This window comes from Dromiciops gliroides, chromosome 5 (assembly GCF_019393635.1).
Source record: "Dromiciops gliroides isolate mDroGli1 chromosome 5, mDroGli1.pri, whole genome shotgun sequence".
Classification (NCBI taxonomy): Eukaryota; Metazoa; Chordata; class Mammalia; order Microbiotheria; family Microbiotheriidae; genus Dromiciops; species Dromiciops gliroides.
Window position 1 is genome coordinate 225,035,886 of NC_057865.1, and position 20,424 is coordinate 225,056,309.

A 20,424-nucleotide genomic window follows, 5' to 3' on the forward strand; every position below is an offset into this window, starting at 1 on the left:
CCTGGGCAAGTCACTTAACCCTCATTGCCCTGCCTAAAAACTAAAAAAACAAAACAAAGAAAATGGAAACAATACAAAGGCAGAAAAGTCTGTTAACTACTGACACAGACACCAAAATATTAGTCTGTTTTTTTAACTTTAGCATCTGACCTGTTAATCATCAGCATCAGTCATAGCCAATAGAGATCTCTCAGACAAAGGCAGTAGTTTTGCACAAGGAGATTTTTTCATTGATGTTTGCAAATGCTTGAGACGTAAATTACCCAATGCTTTTAGCAAGCTTAGACTTTTCACCATTCTCCACAAGACGAAATCCCTGGGAATTGTAGGGGAATACAGAAACCCATTCAAAACTCCCTTGATGATCTATCCAACCATAGGTTTCATCAAAGAAATTTGAACCACCCAAAGTGAAATCAAAGTGAAATGGTATCTCATAGTACATACAGTTGGTTAATACCACGAGGGTAAACCAATAGTTACTAACATTTAAGGGTGAGCTTGTTGTTATAACCGTTATAAAATAAACAAAGAAACAAACACAAAAAACAACAAACTGAGGCCCAAGATCACCTACACACTAATGGCAGGTCACATTAGTTGTTGTTCAGAGGTCATGTGAGGATGCGTGCTGAACCTCTGAAAGAATTATGCTTATGGGGCAGCTAGGTGGTGCAGTGGATAAAGCACTGGCCCTGGATTTAGGAGGACCTGAGTTCAAATCAGGCCTCAGATACGTGACACTTACTAGTTGTGTGACACTTACTAGTTGTGTGACTTAACCCTCATTTCCCCCCCAAAAAAAAGAGTTATGCTTATTTGCATGTCCCCAAGGATGAAATAGCAGCACTGTTGGCTCAAACAATGTGTTGCAATGAACGGAAGTTTTGTTTATTTGGCTGAAAAATACTTCACAAAGTAAGCAGAGTCAAGAAAACAATACGCATAAGGAATACAAGAATGTTAAATGGAAAGAACAACCAGACACCAAAAAATCAGATATAAATGGTGCAAAATGACAAAGAACAAACCTGGTTCCAAAAAGGAGACATGATAAGATACACCCACTCCATTCCTTAGCAGGCTTGGGAAATCCCGCAGTGTGGAATATTGCATCTATTTGCAGACATTTTTGATATATTAATCAGTTTTGCTGATTTTTCTCCTCTTGCTCGTTTTATTTTCCTCTAAAATATTATTTTGTCTGTGCAATAATGTTCTGGGAGGGGAAGGGAGTGGGATACTGGAAGAAATTCTGATGAAGTAAAAACAAAAAATATCAATAAAAATCTATTTAGAAAAGACAAAAACACTTTTCAAAAAGGGAGCTGACAATTTGGGTCATCTTTAATCAAACACATTACATGACTTAACATCCATACTCTTTAGGGCAGGCAATCTAGGAGGTTGATTGGGTGGATGAGAGGGGCTCTGGGGAAAACTCTCATTCACTAATGCTTCATGCTTTTCAGTGGTTACTGGTCCTATAGCCTTTCACCATGGGGCACATCCAAGATAGCTACAGTAGCCACCATTTTTGTCTCATGTACTGTACACTTCCAAGTGGGCTGAGGGGACATCATCATAGAATCTTAGAGCTGAAAGCTTTCTTAGAAGTAATATAGAGGGCAGCTAGGTGGTGCAGTGGATAAAGCACCAGCTCTGGATTCAGGAGGAACTGAGTTCAAATCTGATCTCTGACACTTGACACTTACTAGCTGTGTGACCCTGGGCAAGTCACTAAAAAAAGAAGAAGAAGAAGAAGAAGTAATCTAGTCCATGACCCCCAATTTACGGATGAGGAACCTGAGGCCCAGATGGTGATTTGATTAGGTCACACAGATAACAAGCAGGAGCTAAGCAGCCTTCCAGGGAGTATAATACTTCTGCTGCCAAGTTCATTGTCTTCCAGAAGCCAATATTTCTGCTGCCAAACTGAATGGACTTCAGCATTTCTAGTTTTCCAGTACCATTTTAAAAAATCACAGTCTCATCTTTACCTGCATTAATTGGCATAATTATGATGTCTAAAATAAAATTAAAATTAAAAACAATTACCAACAAAAGATAAAATCAAATTCACAATCTTCCTCTTTAAAGTGGTTCACAACCAGGACTATGGTAGCTTTTGCCTCATCACGGATGTCATGTATCAGGACACAGGATGTCCTATGTAAGGATATAGGATGTCGTGTATCAGAATCATAACATTAGAGCTAGAAAAGGCCTTAAAGAAATCTAGTCCAATCCCTGCAGTTTACCAATGAGGAAACCAAAGAGATGATTTGCCCAAGGACTGATGGGTAACAAATGGAAGATGTGGAATTGAAATTTAAATCCTCTGACTTAAACTCAACACTATGCCCTAGAACTGGTGTATGAGGGGGCAACTAGATGGCAAAGTGGATAAACCACCGGCCCTGGATTCAGGAGTACCTGAGTTCAAATCCGGCCTCAGACACTTGACACTTACTAGCTGTGTGACCCTGGGCAAGTCACTTAACCCCCATTGCCCTACAAAAACAAAACAAAAGAAAAAAAAGAAAAAAAAAAAGAACTGGTGTATGAGCCCAGTGACCTTTTCAGGAGTGGAAGAGTCAGCCTCGAATGCTTGAGAGTGATCTGAAGCCCCCTCCCCATCTCACCCTCTTACCACACTATACCCTAGGCTCTCTACCAGACTGGGCCTGTGTGTATTTAGAGAGGGTGTGCTACAGGGTTTTACATTTACTGCAAGAGTAACTGATGTACCTTGGATTAAGTGAGGTTATGTTAAACCTTTCTCTGATCAGTGTCCATTATTATAGCAATGGAAATGTGGAAAGATGTAAAATTTTTTTAAATTAATGGAAGTGGGGGCAGCTAGGTGGAGCAGTGGATAAAGCATGGGCCCTGGATTCAGGAGGACCTGAGTTCAAATCCAGCCTCAGACAGTTGACACTTACTAGCTATGTGACCCTGGGCAAGTCACTTAACCCTCATTGCCCCACCAAAAAAACAAAAACAAAAAACACAAAAAAATAAAACAAAACAAAAATTAGTGGAAGTAAAAAAAATTAATGGAAATATATTATAATATTATATAATCATATCATCTCCATTTTCATGGTTAATTAGTTCTTCAGTTTTTTTAAGCCTCTGTATGGCTGTCACCTGAAGACCAGCTTAGCTAAGGTTGGAGAGATTCATCACGACATATATTAAAGCTTAGCTACTAAGCTGTGAAGCACCCACACTGATAAAATTACAGATTGGGGACAGCTAGGTGGTACAGTGGATAAAGCACTGGCCTTGGATCCAGGAGGACCTGAGTTCAAATCCAGTCTCAGACACTTGACACTTACTAGCTGTGTGACCCCAGGAACTTAACCCCCATTTCCCAGAAAGAAAAAGAAAAGAAAGATAAAATTACAGATCTTTGAGAGAATCCAACCGGTTATTCACACACCTGGTGCATGCCTAATTGGTGATTTTCTGATGAGAAAAGCACAAGGGGACATCCAGTCTGGTAAAAGGATTGTTGTTAACTCTGTATGATATTGAAAATGTGTAAGCATTGTGCTGGGTCTTTTGGCATCTTATCTCTCTAAGCTGAGACTCTGGTATTGGGAAATGAATTTGAATAAGATTTGTAACTCAATACTGCATGATTTCAGGAAAGTGCAATTGATACAAATGATAAACAAGTTCTTAGGGCTGAACAGCAAGAATCTTTTATGATGTGTCTGAATAGGTTGTTAGTAACCTAAAGACTGCCTTTTCGCCAAGCTTGTAACCTATAAAACTGTTTTAAAATATTCCTATGAAAGCTGCGTTAGACTTATTCACAAAGCTTATGTGTTGGCTAGTATGGGTGTAATTTGGCCCAGGTCCTGTCTCCAATTTCTGCTTCCAAGGCAATAGTACAGGTAGTTCTGCCCACATTCCTTAAGGCTCACTCTGACACCTCTGCCTGCATACCACTTCTAAGCTTGAGCCTTCTTGCAACTCCCCCCCACCCCCATCAAGCACGTACCCCAACACACATACCTACCTCCCACACAGACACTCAGGGTCCTAGGGGCACACACCCCTGAGGGGAAGTGGTGATCTCAAGGTCTCATTCCCCATTTGCTCTTCTCCAATTAGAAAAAAAGCTGTCATGTTAGGCCCAGAACATTAGGAAGAATGAAATTAACAATAATAATAATAATAATAATAATAATAATAATAATAATAATTCCTAAAGATGTGGAAGATAAGTTGGGCTTTGAGGGGATACTACTACAACAACTACTACTACTACTACTGCTACTGCTACTACTACTAGTGATAGTGATGGTAATAGTAATAGTAATGGTAATAGTAATAGTAATGGTAATAGTAATGGTAATGGTAATGGTAATAGTAATGGTAATAGTAATGGTAATGGTAATAGTAATAGTAATGGTAATAGTAATGGTAATAGTAATGGTAATGGTAATAGTAGTAATGGTAATGGTAATGGTAATGGTAATGGTAATGGTAATGGTAATGGTAATGGTAATGGTAATGGTAATGGTAATGGTAATAGTAATAGTAATAGTAATAGTAATAGTAATAGTAATAGTAATAGTAATAGTGAGGGGCATCACAGCTTAGAGGATAGAGAGCCAGTTCTGGAATCAGGAAGACCTGGGTTCAAGTTCTGTATCTGTCACATACTGGCTGTGGGATTCTGGGCAATTTGCCCACTTCTCAGAAGCCCAGGGAACTCTCTAAGAAAATAAATTCCAGAGCAGACACAGATCTGCACAGGAATTTCCTCTCCCAGAATTCTCAACACAATGAAATCAAAGGTTCTTTCCAAAATAAAATTGTAGTAATCTGTTGAACTTTAAGGTTTGCAAAGTGGGGAGGGGAAGTTTGGAGAAATTATTTCATTTGACACAATAACGCTGTGGGGGTAGGAGCTATTATCATCCTCATCTGTAAGATGAGACACAGGACCATACTGCTAAGTAGAGAGGCGAGTGTGTGTGTTTTGTTTTGCCTGTGAAGGTCACATGTGTCCACATGGGTCCTTCTAGATGTGGCTTGTAAGAAGGCATAAGTAGAGATCTCTAGAGTCTCCTCCACCCATCCTTCTCCAAAGGAGACTTTGATCCCTTTCATGAAGGAGAATGGGAGGTTGGGGTCAGAGGCTGGCCACTCTGTCCTCATCGAGTGGAGTACCTGGCTAGAATTTCTCATATATATGTGTGTGTATGTGTGTGCGTGTGTGTATATGTATGTATGTGTGTATATCCCCTTAAATATTGTTTGCTGTTGTTGAGTCATTTTGTTAGTTGTATCTGACTCTTTTTTTTTAATACTTTTTTTTGCAGGGCAATGGGGGTTAAGTGACTTGCCCAGGGGTAACATAACTAGTAAATGTCTGAAGCTGGAATTGAACTCAGGAAGGGGAATCTTCCTGACTCCAGGCTTTGCACACTATACATTTCACCAGCTGCCCTTTTGTGAGTCTAGAGGAAATAATTTTTCAGTTCAAGATGAGCTTTATTCCTTAATGGATAAAGAGTTCCCCAAGCTAAATATCCAAGACTTGATTTCCTTCCTACCCAATGCCAGTTCCACAAAGAATACATGTAGGAAATAGCAAATGAACTCATTTAACCAAACAGATAGCAGACAGAAATCAGAGAAAGTGTGTAGGAGAATATATACCAGACAAAATACCAGAGGAATGAGCTCTCCCATTGGGAGTGAGATATCTCAGCTTAACCAAGAAAGAGAGTCCCACATGATACCCAAGGGGAAATTCCCCAAAGTTACTAGCAAAATGAGTTGTTGATAGGGGACATAACCAAGGTGTCGGCTCCTCAACATGTTCACCTCTTCCCAGTCTTTCCCTTCAGGGATCTGAAAAGGGTCTGGGGGTGTGCCTTCTCTCTTGAAGCTGGAAACCAAGATGGAAACCAAGATGTCTCTTTCCCGAAGCTCTCACCAATTCTGCTCTCCACTCAGGTATGGAGCACTGACATCAGTCTCCACAAATGAGGAGAGGCTTATGCAAATGACTTTGAGCCTGGGTTACCTAAGTAAGACTAAGGCAGGATCCAAATTGGTCTTCCTGACCTAAAGCCCATTGCTTTAGATGCCACATGAGGGAACTGTAGTCGGGACAAATCACTTGCCCAAGAGCTAGGAAAGTGGAACTTCAAACCCAGATCCTCTGATTCCAAATATGCCACTGTGATGTTTAAAATCTAAATTGTGGTCGCCTTAAATTAGAAGCTTTAGCACCAGTCCTTGGGCATTAAACATTTATTAAAGCATACAGATATTCCCATGGAGTTCAGAAAGTTAAGAAAAAAGCCTATTTACCCTAGAGTTCCAGCCTAGTCTGGTTCTTCTTCAAGTCCTCTGCCACAAGCCTGCTTCAATCACAAACTCTTTCCAGCAAACTGATTGTGGAAGCTTTTTATAGGTCTGGAACGAGGAGGTCCTTACACACTGCTTCAAGCTGATTGGTTGGCACCATCCAAATCCATTGGTTCTGAAGGTGTTCTCAAGGTGTGATTACAATCCAGTTAACTTGAAGTAGGCTAATCAGCAGTTAATCACTCTCACTTGATTCAATCAGTTTAGATTAATCTCCAGGTGGGTCTTTGAGTATCTGCTAAATCTCATTATTTCATCACATTACTGTGATGTTTAAAATTAAATGTGTGGGGGGCAGCTAGGTGGCAAAGTGGATAGAGCATTGGCCCTGGATTCAGGAAGACCTGAGTTCAAATCCGATCTCAGACACTTGACACTTACTAGCTGTGTGACCCTGGGCAAGTCACTTAACCCCCATTGCCTCTCAAAAAAAAAATTAATGTGTGGTTGCCTTATTCCTGTCCCAAGTGTAGGGAAAATGAGCTAGGGTTTACTTCTAAATTAGAAGCTTTAGCACCAGTTTTGGGCATTGAGCATTTATTAAAGCATACCAGGTATTAGTAAAAGAGAACACCTGGGTCAGAAAGTTAAGAAAAGGCCTATCTAGCCCAGTGTTCCAGCTTCTCTTGGTTCTTCCTCAAGTCCTCCACCACCAGCCATTTCCTGAGAGCCAAACTGAGAGTAACTTCGTGGAATCTTTTTTTGGGCCTGGAGGAGAGGCAGTCTTTACACACTGCTTCCTGCTAATTGGCTAGCATCAATCAAATCCATTGGTTCACTGGACTTGAGGGTGGTCCCGTGTTGAGGTCAGAGTTCACACCCTCTGAGTACACACCCTCTTGAGGGTCAGGCAGATGTGTTGGGATTTTGTTGTTGTTGTTTGTTTTGGGGTTTTTTTGCTGGGCAATGAGGGCTAAATGACTTGCCCAGGGTCACACAGCTAGTAAGTGTCTGAGGCTAAATTTGAACTCAGGTCCTCCTGAATCCAGGGCTGGTACTTTATCCACTGCACCACCTAGCTGCCCCACCCCAGATGTGGTTTTAATTGAATTAACTTTAAGTGAGTTAATCAGCTAAGTCAGTCAATCCAATCGATCTTAACATAATCAATCCCCTTGAGCTGGGGCCTTTAGGGTTCCAAAACCCATTAATTTTTTTTTTTTTTGTGAGGCAATTGGGGTTAAGTGACTTGCCCAGTGTCACACAGCTAGCAAGTGTCAAGTGTCTGTGGTCAGATTTAAACTCAGGTCCTCCTGACTCCAGGGCCAGTGCTCTATCTACTGTGCCACCTAGCTGCCCCCTAAGCCTACAATTCTAAAAAGATCCTGACTGGATGATCTCAAAGTCCTTTCCAGATCTGGATTCTATGATTAAACTTCATTCTGAAGCTGTATCAATGCCCTACCAGGGGATACCAATTTGGGGTCAAGGTTGGAAAAGACTTTAGTGGTCAACCTAGAAAGTCTTTCCTGAAGTCTAACTTCCTTCCCTCCTTTGGGAGCTTCAGTCTCTTCCCTCTCAAAGGCTTCTCTCACATCCAATCTATCCGGAACTCACCCAACCTAAGCAGGAGGGAAGTAAGGTAGTGATTGATATTCCTTGACAGTCAAGAACCCTGGGGTGCCAGCAGAACTAAAAGTTTAAGGCAGTGGCATCTCAAGTGTGGGGAAGACAACTCACTGGGCCATGGGAAGAGAATGCTAGAACACAGGAGAGCAAGTAGCTTGGCTCTGCTATGAGCTTTACGTCCTGCTGGCTTTGGGGACTCTCCTTCCTCCTTCTTCCTGGGAGGGTGCGGTCAGACATAGGTATTCCTGGGCAAGCAGGAGGCAGGCAGACAGTTATTCTGTATCATATGTTTTCTCTTAAATACATAATTTGAATATTTTAATACAACTGATAAATGAATTTGTATTAAATATAATATATAATAATCATTTGTCATTTTTCAGAGGATATTAGCTCCTCTGCCCTCATACCACCTCTGAGAGTGCACATGAACACACATACACACACACACACACACACACACACACACAGCCCTTCTCCTATCAAGACCCTTTTGGAGACCACTGAACCTGATGAGTCAGCTTGGAAGCAAGTATAGAAGCTTATGAGGACATTTTTACCCTTTCCCTGCCCCTGCCCCCTTCTCCCTTATGATGAATAATTATAGGGACCTGATTACTAGAGACCAAGCCTTTCCCCCAACCCATCAAGGGAAGATGGAAATCTACTAGTTGAATTACCACCACCACCACCACTACCACCACTACCTTTACATGATTGGTGGATTGGATTGAAAAATGAGCACAACAATTCAGTAAGCAGCCCACATTGTGCTTCTTCCATTGGCATCTATGTATCATCCTGAAGTATCTTTTCAGCAGTAACTAAGTGAAAAGGCAGCTAGATGATGCAATGGCTTTCAAGACCTACAATAAGGAAGGTCTGAGCTCAAATCCTTTCTTGGACACTTAGTGTCTATGTGACCTTGGGCAAATTTCTTGTCCTCTCTAAACCTTTTTTCTCATCTCTAAAATGGGGATGGTCATACTAGCATTTACCTGGTAGAATTGTTAGGAGGAGTCAGTGAGATAAAACTACATGTACGAAAGCAAACCTTAAAGTGCTATATCTGTATGTTATTTTTATAAAGAAATAAATTGAATTTAGAACCAGACCTTGAAAACCACTGTCTTACCAAGAGGAAGCACCGTGTTTGACCTTTCTGTAAACCCCTAGCACTTAGCACAGTACCTGGGACTCAGATAAATACTTATCGACTGATGTTAAATCAAGATTTTTTAAAAATAAAGTTTATTCAATCACATTGCTCTCATTAGGAATATCATGATACGGAAATAAAAATTATTTTTTAAAAGGTGGTTATTTGATATTTATCTCATTCTTTAATAATTTCTGTCCTTTTTTGAAAGTTTCATAATACAGGAAGAATCTATTCGGAAGGCAGAGCATACATATGTATAAATAAGTATCCATATATGAGGTGTATTAAAAAAAATTTTCGTGATAAGGTGGGTGATCAAAAAAGTCTGGAGACCAACTGTTTAAAGGCTTAAATGCTAAAAGTCTACAACCATGCACTCAGCAACCATTTTAAGAGAAAAGAACTACATTTTCCATGAGGCCCAGACCTGGGCTGAGACTACCACTCCCAGAATGCTTTGAGGTTGGTCAGGCTCAGAATTAACCCCAAAGTGGCCTTATCAGGAACAATCAGTGGCATAGGTAAATTAAGTGTAAGGGTTGCTTTGACTAGGTTAGAACAGCTTTGATTTATAAAATCAATCACTTCCATGAATCAATCAAAGTCACTGTGTGGGAGACTGGGTTAGTCTTTTTACAGTAGTCTTATCTGCTTTTGATAGACGGACAATCAGAGGCTTAGGAGAAGGGAAGTAACTCAGGGTCACTGAGCTAAGAAGACTTGATGGCATGGTGGAAAGCACTGAATTTGGAGGCAGAGGACATGGTCCAAAATTTTGACTCTGACTCTGGTTAGCTGCCTGCCCTTGGGCAGGCCCACCTGCTAGTCAGCCAGCCCTGGGGCATTTGTCCTCTTCCTTTTCAGCTGTAGGCTCACCCTCAAGGTCCCCAGTTCATTCCTAGGGGAGCCTGGTCTTTTTTTCAGAGAGGAGCCTTGGCTCTCTTTGTTATACTCTTTGGCTCTTTCCACCCCAAACTGAGAGCCTAAGGGGAAATCTCTTAAAACTTGGGTTTGGCTCATGTCTAGAGTCTCCCCAAAATATGAAATGGAAAGATACTCAATAGACAATTTAGACCAGATATAGGACAGCTATTTATTTCCTCCATCAAAAAAAAAAAGCTAAAAATAGATAAGATTCCAAAGTACACATAGAGTACACACAGACAAAAACAGAAATATGACACAATTAATCAATAACTCCACTATACTCTCCTGAGAGGTTGACAATTAAAACATAAAACCCTGAGTCATTTAGAACTGTTGAATGCTGTCTGTCCAAACAACTCCTCCCTCAAGGTCCATGTCTTTTGGCAAGTCAGACCAGGGCTTGGGCTCATCTTCAAGTGGATGTTTATCTTCTCTGATAAAGGCTGTAGTAGCTTTATACTTCCTCCAGTCCTGCACCCACTGAGGGATACAGGAAGTCTTGGTCTTTCTGGTCCCAGGAAGTTTTAGATCCGAGGAAATTTAAACATAGATTTCTTGATGATATCATTCTTTGCCCAATAGTGGGTGTCCTCTTCCTTTCCCAAATCCTCCTGTTCTACCCTCTCTTCTCTTGTCTCAAAGCCCTGTCCTCCCACAGCCCCTTCTTAGTCTCAGAGGTGACCATTTCAGGATTCCTCCATCTAATCTTCAGAGTGTCCTTGGTTTCCTTATCCAGAACCTGATGAATTTGCAACTGTGCCTTGTTACTTACCCCATCTCTTTCCCTCTCTTGGATTCCCAATGAGATTGATATCTACAGCACAGACTTAGGTGAGGGTGGGTTGCCCCACGTCTGGTTCTGGCCAGCCTGGAGTCCAAGGGGTGGGGTAGGGTTCTGATACTGCTGTGTGAGAAATGAATAATGGGAAAGCTCATTAGGATTTCATTCTTGGGTTCTCTAAGTGATGGAGAATTAGCCATTCTTCCTGCCTCGGGGCCCTGCTACAATCTCTTGGCACCAAATGTAGTTCCAGCCCCTTCTGTAAAACCGAGGCATGGGGGTGTGTTAACTTTGACCTCGGCTTGCCTTTGCTGGCCAAGGGGGTGGTGTGTTGGAACACAAAGCCCAGCCTCCCACTGCCTAGAATGACACACTGTCCTTTCCTTATCCTATTTCCCTCCCTCACCCCTGCCCCCCAATTTGCTCCCTACCAGATCTGGTTCTGGAGCTGGGTGGGAGCCAGGAGCATAAACAGCAGGGATTAGGAATGATGGTCACTGACACCCTACCTCCTATATAGCCTGGGATCTGATTTGGAAGGAGGCTTTGGGGACTCTGGGTGGGGGGAGGTGGTGAGTCATAACTTCACCCTCAACTTTGAATTCTTCCCTTCTCTCAAATACATCCCACTTCTAGTCTGCAAGAGACTAAGATTGCAAGGGGAGAAAATGCTTCTCCCAGAGGAGAGGGGGTGCAGGAGTTGAAATGTTTGAGTTCTTTTTTGCCCCTAGACTTTCCTATATCTGTGACTTTATAAATTTAAGATGCCATGATCCCCTCGGTTGGGGTGACTCCTGTTCACTCAAGGATGAGCTTTCTAATCTAGGCACCAGATTCCCCAACACCCTCATTCCCTTAATCCCAGAGGGGCAGTAGCTTGGCAAAATGCCTTGGGAAATGTGGGCAGAGGGATGGAGACCTTGGGGCAGGAGGTTGGGGCAGGAGGCCCAGAGTGGGGGAGGCAGGGGAGGTAGAGGGCAGGCAGGCTTCTTTGTCTGTCTTTGTCTTTCTCCTCCACCTCACCCCCCCCCAGCCTGATCTCTGCTCCCGCCCCCTTGATATCCCAGACTCCCTGGCTATTTAAACTGAGTGCCCCCTCCGGGCACTGTCCTTGTGCCCGTCATCCATCATCCACCATGCCTCCCAAAAAAGACGCCCCTGTGAAGAGGCCATTGGGACCTTCTGCCCCTAAACCTGCTGCCAAGCCTGCAGTGGCCCCTCCAGGGAAGCCCAAGGTTGAACCAGCGGTTCCCCCTGCCTCAGGAGCTCCCACCAAATCCCAAGAGCCCCCCATTGACCTCTCCAAAGTGGTGGTGAGTCTCCCAGCCATAAGGGCCAAGAGGAAGGGAAGGGGGCAGGGATGGGAGATTGGGGAGGTATCTTTAGGAGGTAAGGATTTGGAGAGATGAGTGATGGTGGTGGGGGGCTTGTAGATAGAGTAGAGAGAATGGAGGAGGAACTAATGGAGCACTATCATGATGTGTGTGGGGGGGTTTTCTTAGCTCCCTCATAACAAACCCAGAAGCTCGGTACTAAATCTGTAGAATGGGGTTATCAGGGGTCTGAATGCAGGCCCCTGGATTTTGCTGCTCCCATGTCCACATTTCCCCTCTTGCCTTCTCATTACGGCACAGAACAGCACCCCTTTAGACCTTGAGTGGAGAACAGAGATGTGGGGAACACAAGAATCTGGGGACAGAGGTGCTCAACTGGGACTGTTCAAAGAGGGAAAGAAGGGGCTGGGGTTCATCCTATACTCCCACCTTTCAAGGCCTAGGAAAAGAGGCTGAAAGTGAGGGACAGTGGCCATTTGTCTGAGAAGGGAGGGTGGGGAGTGGTACTTGTTAGACAATCACAGCTGGGGGTGTGGGGGTAAATTTAGCTTTTGTTCAACTCTGGGTTATGTGAGGGATGCAGGGCTGGGAGAGCCAGGGGGAGGGGAACAGGTGGTGCTGGATTAGCCTGGTTTCCCAGGAAGGTCTCCCTCCCACAAGGACTCCTAAGGCTTGGGGCTGGGAATGGGACTCAGGCACTCTTAGTTCCCAGCTGGGTCCCTTTGGGCCAGTCCACAGAGGCTGCTAATTGTAAGGGGAGGGGAGGGGGGGCTGGCCTGGACTGGGGGTTTCATGGCACCCCAGCCATCTTCATACTATCTTTTCCTTCACAGATCGAGTTTAACAAGGACCAACTGGAGGGTGAGGAGCCGATAACTACCCACCCCCACCCTCCTATCCTAAATCCTCTGTCACATTCTTGTCTTTCTGTCTCTCTATGTCTGTCTTGGTTTTGTTTTTTGTTTTTTACAGCCTCAGAGCTGCCCTCCACATTAGTTCTGTCCTCAGAATTTCTTCCTCCTGCTATGTTCCATCTTAGTTCATTATTCTGAGCCCTATTTCCAACCTGGGGAAGGAGGGAACCCTTTGGCTAACCCTAATTCCCTCCCCATTCCCAGATTTCAAAGAGGCCTTCCAACTGTTTGACCGCATAGGAGATGGAAAGATCTTGTACAATCAGTGTGGGGACGTGATGCGGGCCCTGGGCCAGAACCCCACCAATGCTGAGGTGCTCAAGGTTCTGGGTCACCCAAAGAATGATGGTGAGATTGTAGGAACGATGACGAGGGGGAAGAGAAATGATGATAGTGGGACCAAAAAGATGATGGCCAAGGGCTCCTTAGGTACTCCAAGAGTCAGCTGAGTCAGCTGATGATATTGGGTGGTGATAAGTGAAGTTGGAGGAGAGGATGCTTCTTTGCCCAGCTTCTAGGGATTCTGCAGAAACAATTCAGTTCAGGTAGAGGTGGGACTAGAAGGCTTTTGAGGTACCTTCTAACTGAGCTTCTGTAATTCTATGCTAATAAAATGTAAGGGATTAATGAAAAGCAGAACTAGAATGCTACAGATGGCCAGAAATCCCAGGGAATGAGGGTTGGAGCCAGGAGTCCCAGGAAGGGGTTACTTAGCAGCCTCCATCTCCCTTCACCCACTCCCTCAGAGCTGAACTCCAAGCGGGTGGACTTTGAGACCTTCCTGCCCATGCTTCAGTCAGTAGCTAAAAGCCGGGACCAAGGCACATACGAAGACTATTTGGAGGGACTTCGAGTCTTTGATAAAGAAGGAAATGGTACAGTCATGGGAGCTGAACTCCGACATGTTCTCACCACTCTGGGTAAGGTTGGGGGGTTAAAAAAAGGTGGCATCTGGGTGGAGGTAATAGTGGAGGAGGAGTTCACTTGAGATTAGGGAACTGAACAGGGGAAAAGAACAAGGTACAACCCAGGGCAAGGGTGGGCTTTGTGGCCATTGTGGAGGGTGTGTTATAGGAAGGGGGATTGTTGTGGAGGGAAGGGTAGGCATGGCAATGGAAGTGGGCATTTCAGTGCAGTCTAGACAAGGGGATGACATTTCCTGGAAGGGATATATTTGAAGAAGCAAGAATAGTTAGGGATGAACTCCAGGGAGAAATCTATGGTATTTTCTCAATGTTCTGACAATTGGAGGGCAGAGTGGGCAGGAGATGAATCAGAAGACCCGGCATCCAGTTCTCCTGCCACTAATTGGTTGGGTGGCCAAGGACAAGTCCCTTTTGTTCTTTGTCCTGGGCTTTCTGGGTATTCTGCTATTATGGGTAAAGTCATTTTCGATGAAAAGCCCAGCATTGATAGTATTTATAACGGGGGACATGGAACTTGGGAGGAAGGGGGAAAAGGAAGGGAGAGAGAAGGCTACAGTGCCTCAGTTTGGGGGGCAGGATGAGAAGAGAAAGAAGTACCACCTCTAAATAGTATGGCTGAGGTTGGGGGACAAAGCCCCAAGTTTATCTGCTTCTGCTCTAGGGGAGAAGATGACGGAAGAAGAGGTGGAGACCCTCCTGGCCGGACACGAAGACAACAACGGCTCCATCAACTATGAGGGTGAGAGGGGTGGGGATGTGTGTTGGGGAGGGAGTGGGGTTGCTGCGGTCCTTGGGAGGGGGGGGATGGGAGAGCAGGGCTGCTCAGTTCTGACCACTCTCCTCCACCTCCCTTCCTTTCCTCGGCAGCCTTCCTCAAACACATCATGTCAAGCTGAGGCCTTGAGGTAGAGTGATACCCTACCCTACCCCACCCCATCTCCTCAGCTTCATCCCTACCTTTTTCTTTGTCCCTTTTGGGAGCTTCAGAAGCATTAAAGTGCCCTGGAAATATCACTGAATACGGACTCAAACTCTTGGGTTCAAGTGTCATCTCTGCTACAAAGGGGCCGTGGTGATGTCATTTCATTTCCGTAAGCTTGTCCTCTCATCTGTGAGATGAGATGAATGATATTTGCTCCATCAGTCTCACAGGGCTCTTGTGAGGAAAGTGCTTTAAAAGAAAACAACAAAGAATGTAAATAGAAGCTCTTTCTATCCATTTCCCCTACCCTGGGAGAGCTGTGCCCACCTCTTCTTGCTCCTGAGGGATGGGGATGGGAGTGGGGGGAGGCAGCAGTGCACTAGCTACCCAAACCAAACCTCTTTCTTTATAGATCCTACTTCTCTCCAGCCACAGTGTTTTCCTGCATCCTGGGGAGATGGAAGTCCAGTGCCTTGCACATAGTAGGCACTCAACAAATGTTTGTTGCATTGAGAATGGAGAAAGATGGTGTGGGAGGACGCTCTGTAGTCCCCCCCCCCTCTTTATTTTCCATAATAAAGTTATGGATTTCTGGTTTCCTGTCTGTTATTTGGAATGGGGAGGGGATTTGTGCCTGTGTCTAAGATTTCACCTTCACCCTTTCCCTGCCAGGCCCCCAGGGTGATTGGTACTTAAACCAGGTTTGATGAAAAAAAGTGTTTAAGAATCAGAGCCCATGGTTTCAAATGTCATTTGCTGAGTGATGTTAAGAAAGTCATTTTACCTTCATTTAGTTTTGGTGAGGGTGGGGGTGGGGGTACTAGATGACTTCTCAGGTTCCTTCCGGCCCTAAACCTATGATATTCCGATTCTCCACATTCTAGAACTTCTAGAACCTCTCCTCCCTGGATAGAATAGACAATAATTGGGCCATCCTTCCTAGTGCCTAACCTTCTGGTTATAGAGGTGGAAAGGCCAAGGGTTAGAATTTCAGCCCCTTTCTTTCACAGACCAGGAGGAAGCTGAGGCCCTTAGAGTTTGGTGACTTGGCCAAGGCCACACAGTTTACACAGGAAGAGTTCAGAGGTGCTACGGAAAAAAAAAAAAGCAGGAAGGTTCGGGAGTGAGTCAGAGGTTCTGGGTTTGAATGCAGGCTCTAGCCCCAACTACGTAGGGCCGGTGATTCAGTCAGATCCCTGAGGCCGAGTCCAAGTTCAGGGCTTTTTCCATTGGCCTCTCCAGCCCGGGAGGCCTGGACCGCCCAGCGGGAGGTGAAGGAGCATGCTTAGCTCCAGGGTTTCTGATGACACTCCCAGGAGTAGCTCCCTTCCCACTTTCTCCTCCCCTCCTCCCCGCCCCAGCAAGTCGAGAAAAGCCTACTGAATAACCCAGTGAGCTCATCTGCATAAACCTCAGGCCGGGCCTCCGATTGGCTAGATCCGTAGAGGCGACGTCACGGGACGCTCTAAAGGCAGATTGGCGCTGGGGAGAGAGACGGAGCCATTACATACGGCAGCAGCAGTAGCGGCGGAGGCGGCAGCGGAGACAGAGCTGCACGGCTAAGATGGTGGGGCCCGGGAGAGGCCTGGCCCGGGGCATGGGGGTGCACAGACAGGGAGCCTGAGCGGGCTGCCTGCCGGGGGCTGGGGGAGCTGGAGGGCGCCCAGGAGGGGCAGGGCAACCTAGCCTTAGGGTGTGGGAGCTGCTGTCCGCCTGTGGAGATTGGGGGCCCAGGGCAGGGAGGAAGGGGCGCAGAGGAGCCGGACGTTGGGGGGGTGGCAGGTTTGGGGAGGGGCCTGGATGCTGACCTCTCCTCTCCTCTGTTGGGCTGCAGTGTGACTTCACGGAAGATCAGACTGCTGGTGAGTAGCCTCGGACCCCCCCTGCAGGGGGAGGGGGGTGTGCCGGGGTCCCCGTCTGCTGGGCCTCCCTCCGGCATCCATTCCCGCACACCCACCCAGGGCCGTCTGTCTCCTTTCTCCTCCCGGCTTCCTCCATTTTCTCTTACTCTCTCTCCTCTTCACTCTCCTCCTCCTCCTCTCTTTAGATCTGAGCCCCAAGCACTGGGTGAGTTTGTTTTCCGGGGTTGGCGTGTGAGCACTTTGGTTCCATAACCCCCTTGTGTGTGCCGTGATGGTTTGGGGAGTGGGTGCCAGGCTGCCTGCTCCTGCCCTCTCCCTATTAACCGACTTCCGTCCCTCTTCCCTATTTGTGACACTCTACCCTATTTGCTGGCTTAGACCTGGGAACTGGAACTCTTGGAGGGTGCGGGGCATTGGCCTGGGCTCTGGGAATTTGAGTGGGAGGGCGCAGAGGCTTGAAGACGTCGAGGGAGCAGGAAGACTGTCTCCTTAGGGAATGGGGGAAAAAACCTGGCCCTTTTGGGATGTCCTGAGCTCTGGGCTGCACCTACTTCCTTATAAGGCCTGGAAACCCAAACTGGGCGGTGGCACATTCCTCCCCAGGAGTAAAGGCGGGGCTGAGCCAGTTTGAAGAGTGGGGGAAGTAAGAGGGGTATTAGGGAGATGGAGAACCCCCCCCCCCAACGCAGGCAAGTATCAGGAAACTTACATATACTTACGTAGGTCCTGTGGGAAACCTGATCAGAGGAAGTGAAACCGGACCCAGTCTGGTAGAGTTACCCAAGGAGTCTGTTTTCTTGGGACAAGAGTGGATGTGTGCCAAGCTCTGGGATAGTTTGGGATCCCTCCATTTTTGCCACTCTTCTCTCTTGCCCCACCTCTAGAGTTCAAAGAGGCCTTCCAGCTGTTTGACCGAACAGGGGATGGAAAGATCTTATACAGCCAGTGTGGGGACGTGATGCGGGCCTTGGGCCAGAATCCCACCAATGCAGAGGTGCTCAAGGTCTTAGGGAATCCCAAGAGTGATGGTGAGAGAATCACTTTGGGGGTGCACTTAGGAATTCTCTAAGAATGCAGCTCAAGGAGGAAGCCACCCACTCATGGAGAGCCTAGCTATGGGGGGAGGTGTGCCCAGGCTGTACCAGGTTCTGAAAGAGCCATTGGAGGGGAGTGGGGCGGCAGACAGAGGCCTTTCAATTTGTAGTTTAGTTCAACTGTTTGTTTATTGTGGTGTTTGTTACAGAGGAGGGTTCTAAATTGTTGTTATGGGGTTATATTGGGAAATGTCTGTGATGGGGAAAAATACAAAAGAAAACCCAGTAAAAAAAGAGCCAAAGGTAGTGATAATCTGGCTTCTGGGAAATGGCCTGATGGCACTAACCATTATCTCCCCTTTTTTTCTGGGACAGAGATGAATGTGAAGGTGTTGGACTTTGAACACTTTCTGCCAATGCTGCAGACCGTAGCAAAGAATAAGGACCAGGGCACATATGAAGACTATGTAGAGGGGCTTCGGGTGTTTGATAAGGAAGGGAACGGCACAGTCATGGGTGCTGAAATACGGCACGTCCTTATCACTCTGGGTAAGGCCTCCCCTGACCAAGCCGGCAGACCTCTAGGTTCCCTGTAGTCTGGGGGTGGGGGGGTGTCCTTCCCTACTTTGCCCCAGCCTGAGAGGCCTGGTCCCCTCTCTACAGGTGAGAAGATGACCGAGGAAGAAGTGGAAGTGTTGGTGGCAGGGCATGAGGACAGCAACGGTTGTATCAACTATGAAGGTGAGAGGGGGCATGTTCAGCATTTGCTGGGAAGTGTTCAGCAGTATGGAAAGTTGAGATAGGGTCATCAACCAATCAGTTGACAAAGGGTAATCAATCAGTTGACATCAAGTGCCTCCTTGGTTCTGAGGATATAAAGACAAAAGAAAATCCCTGCTGCCCTCAGGTGATGAGGGCTGGAGAATCTTTCTCTGCCCGCCCACCCTACAGTGTACAAGGTGTGGCATCTCCAGGTGGGCTGATGGTTCAAAAGCACTCTGGGGGCCAGCTAAGGGCAGGGCATAGCTCAGGTGTGGGAGGTCTGTAGAGCAGGAAGAGAGCTGGGTGTGAGGGGTAGAAGGTAAATAAGGAACAGAATGTCTCCCCTCACATCCCTGTGTGACCCCCCACCACCCCATGTCTGTGTCTTGTCTTCACCATTAATGTCTCTTCCTTCCTGCAGCGTTTGTGAGGCATATCCTGTCGGGGTGAAGGGCCCCATGGGGCGGGTACGGCTCCTCCCAGCCTCTCCTCCCTTTCCTCCCAAGTTGACCTTCCCGTGTCTCCTGCTCCCTTCCCTACTTTCCCCTCTCTTCTCTTTCGCTATTTGTCCCTGACTCTGCCTCCCACCTCCGACTTTCTCTTGGCATGTTTCTGCATGGACCTGTCTGGGAAGGGGAGGGTAGTCCCCCTGCATAAAGGAAGACTGTCTGGGTATTACCCCATTTCCATATGACCCTCAAAATCTGCCCTGGGCTCTGTGGTACCCAGGTGTCTGGCAGCTTAACCAGACCTGGGACAGTCTTGCTTTAGGGTGCTATCTTGCCCTTGTCCATCCCCCTGGGGGAGGGGAGGGTTTTGGCGATGGGAGAGGGTTGCCTGTCCAGCTCCTGCTGTAGTTAAATGCCTTGCCCTTTTCCCCTTTTGCTGGGCAGCTTGGAGGTGATCTCCCCCCTCCTCCAAAATAAACCCACTGTGTTCTTCCCCTTCACCTGCCATGGGTTGACAGTTGCCTAGAGGTGGTAGTTGGGGAGGAGGGGGGTGCCTTCTCTACCTCTGCTGTGTCCTTGCTGCTTAGGGTGGGGTGGTGACTAACAAGTTTTGGGAGGGAAGCTGGGGGCAATGGGGCCAATCAGACTCCAGAGGTGGCTCTTCTATCCTGTATAATCACCCCTCGGGCTGGTCTTGATAGAAAGGCCCACTCCCGCCACCTCAGGGGTCATGTCCCACCACCCTCAGCTAGCCCCTCCCCTATATGCCGGCTCCCTAGCTTATCCCCATTTCTTTCTCTACAGAGCTAGTCCGGATGGTGCTGAATGGCTGAGAACAAAAGTCCCCTTTCCACAAAGAATCCCCTAACTTTCTCAGTGTGAAAATGATCCTCTCACCCCTGAAGCAACTAACTATATTGTCAGGGTTACCAACGTCCTTCCTTCCAACCCCCACATGTCCTCTTTGGCCTACCTGCTCTCTGCTTTCACCAAATTAAACTTGCTAACTGCTCCCAACCATCTGGTTTGTTCTTGTTCTTTGAGGTGGTTGGGGAGAAGGCACATTATTGATGCCTCTTTTCTTTTAATGGAAAAGAGGCGCCAGGGTGGATAAGTCAACGGTTTAAGGAAACAAGAGCGGGCAGCTAGGTGGCGCAGTGTATAAAGCACCAGCCCTGGATTCAGGAGTACCTCTGAGTTCAAATCCGGCCTCAGATGCTTGACACTTACTAGCTGTGTGACCCTGGGCAAATCACTTAACCCTCATTGCCCCCACGAAAAAAAAAAAAAAAAGGAAACAAGAGGTGGACCCAGCTAGGGGAGATGGGCTAGTAAAAGGCAAATAAAGGCTCAGTGCTCACTCTGGTGACCAAGTTGTCC

The 20,424-nt window shown here is 46.4% G+C and overlaps 2 protein-coding genes across 4 annotated transcripts; both read left to right on the forward strand.

The window, feature by feature from the left end:
• Window positions 1-11,942: 11,942 nt before the first annotated feature.
• MYL6B (myosin light chain 6B) lies at window positions 11,943-15,532 on the forward strand. The gene is made up of 7 exons (XM_043968209.1): window positions 11,943-12,154; window positions 13,009-13,036; window positions 13,294-13,437; window positions 13,836-14,009; window positions 14,677-14,754; window positions 14,883-14,920; window positions 15,350-15,532. The coding sequence occupies exons 1-6, from the start codon at window positions 11,978-11,980 to the stop codon at window positions 14,909-14,911; spliced, it is 630 nt and encodes a 209-aa protein (XP_043824144.1). The 5' UTR covers window positions 11,943-11,977; the 3' UTR covers window positions 14,912-14,920; window positions 15,350-15,532.
• Window positions 15,533-16,373: 841 nt separating this feature from the next.
• On the forward strand, window positions 16,374-20,061 carry MYL6 (myosin light chain 6). Of its 3 annotated transcripts, XM_043969013.1 has the most exons (8): window positions 16,436-16,504; window positions 16,772-16,799; window positions 16,985-17,004; window positions 17,684-17,827; window positions 18,209-18,382; window positions 18,497-18,574; window positions 19,017-19,062; window positions 19,849-20,061. In XM_043969013.1, the coding sequence occupies exons 4-7, from the start codon at window positions 17,758-17,760 to the stop codon at window positions 19,043-19,045; spliced, it is 351 nt and encodes a 116-aa protein (XP_043824948.1). In that variant the 5' UTR covers window positions 16,436-16,504; window positions 16,772-16,799; window positions 16,985-17,004; window positions 17,684-17,757; the 3' UTR covers window positions 19,046-19,062; window positions 19,849-20,061. The 3 variants fall into 3 exon arrangements, with proteins under 3 accessions (XP_043824946.1, XP_043824947.1, XP_043824948.1); XM_043969011.1 differs by lacking the exon at window positions 16,985-17,004 and having other exon boundaries at window positions 16,374-16,504; XM_043969012.1 differs by lacking the exons at window positions 16,985-17,004; window positions 19,017-19,062 and having other exon boundaries at window positions 16,374-16,504.
• Window positions 20,062-20,424: the final 363 nt, after the last annotated feature.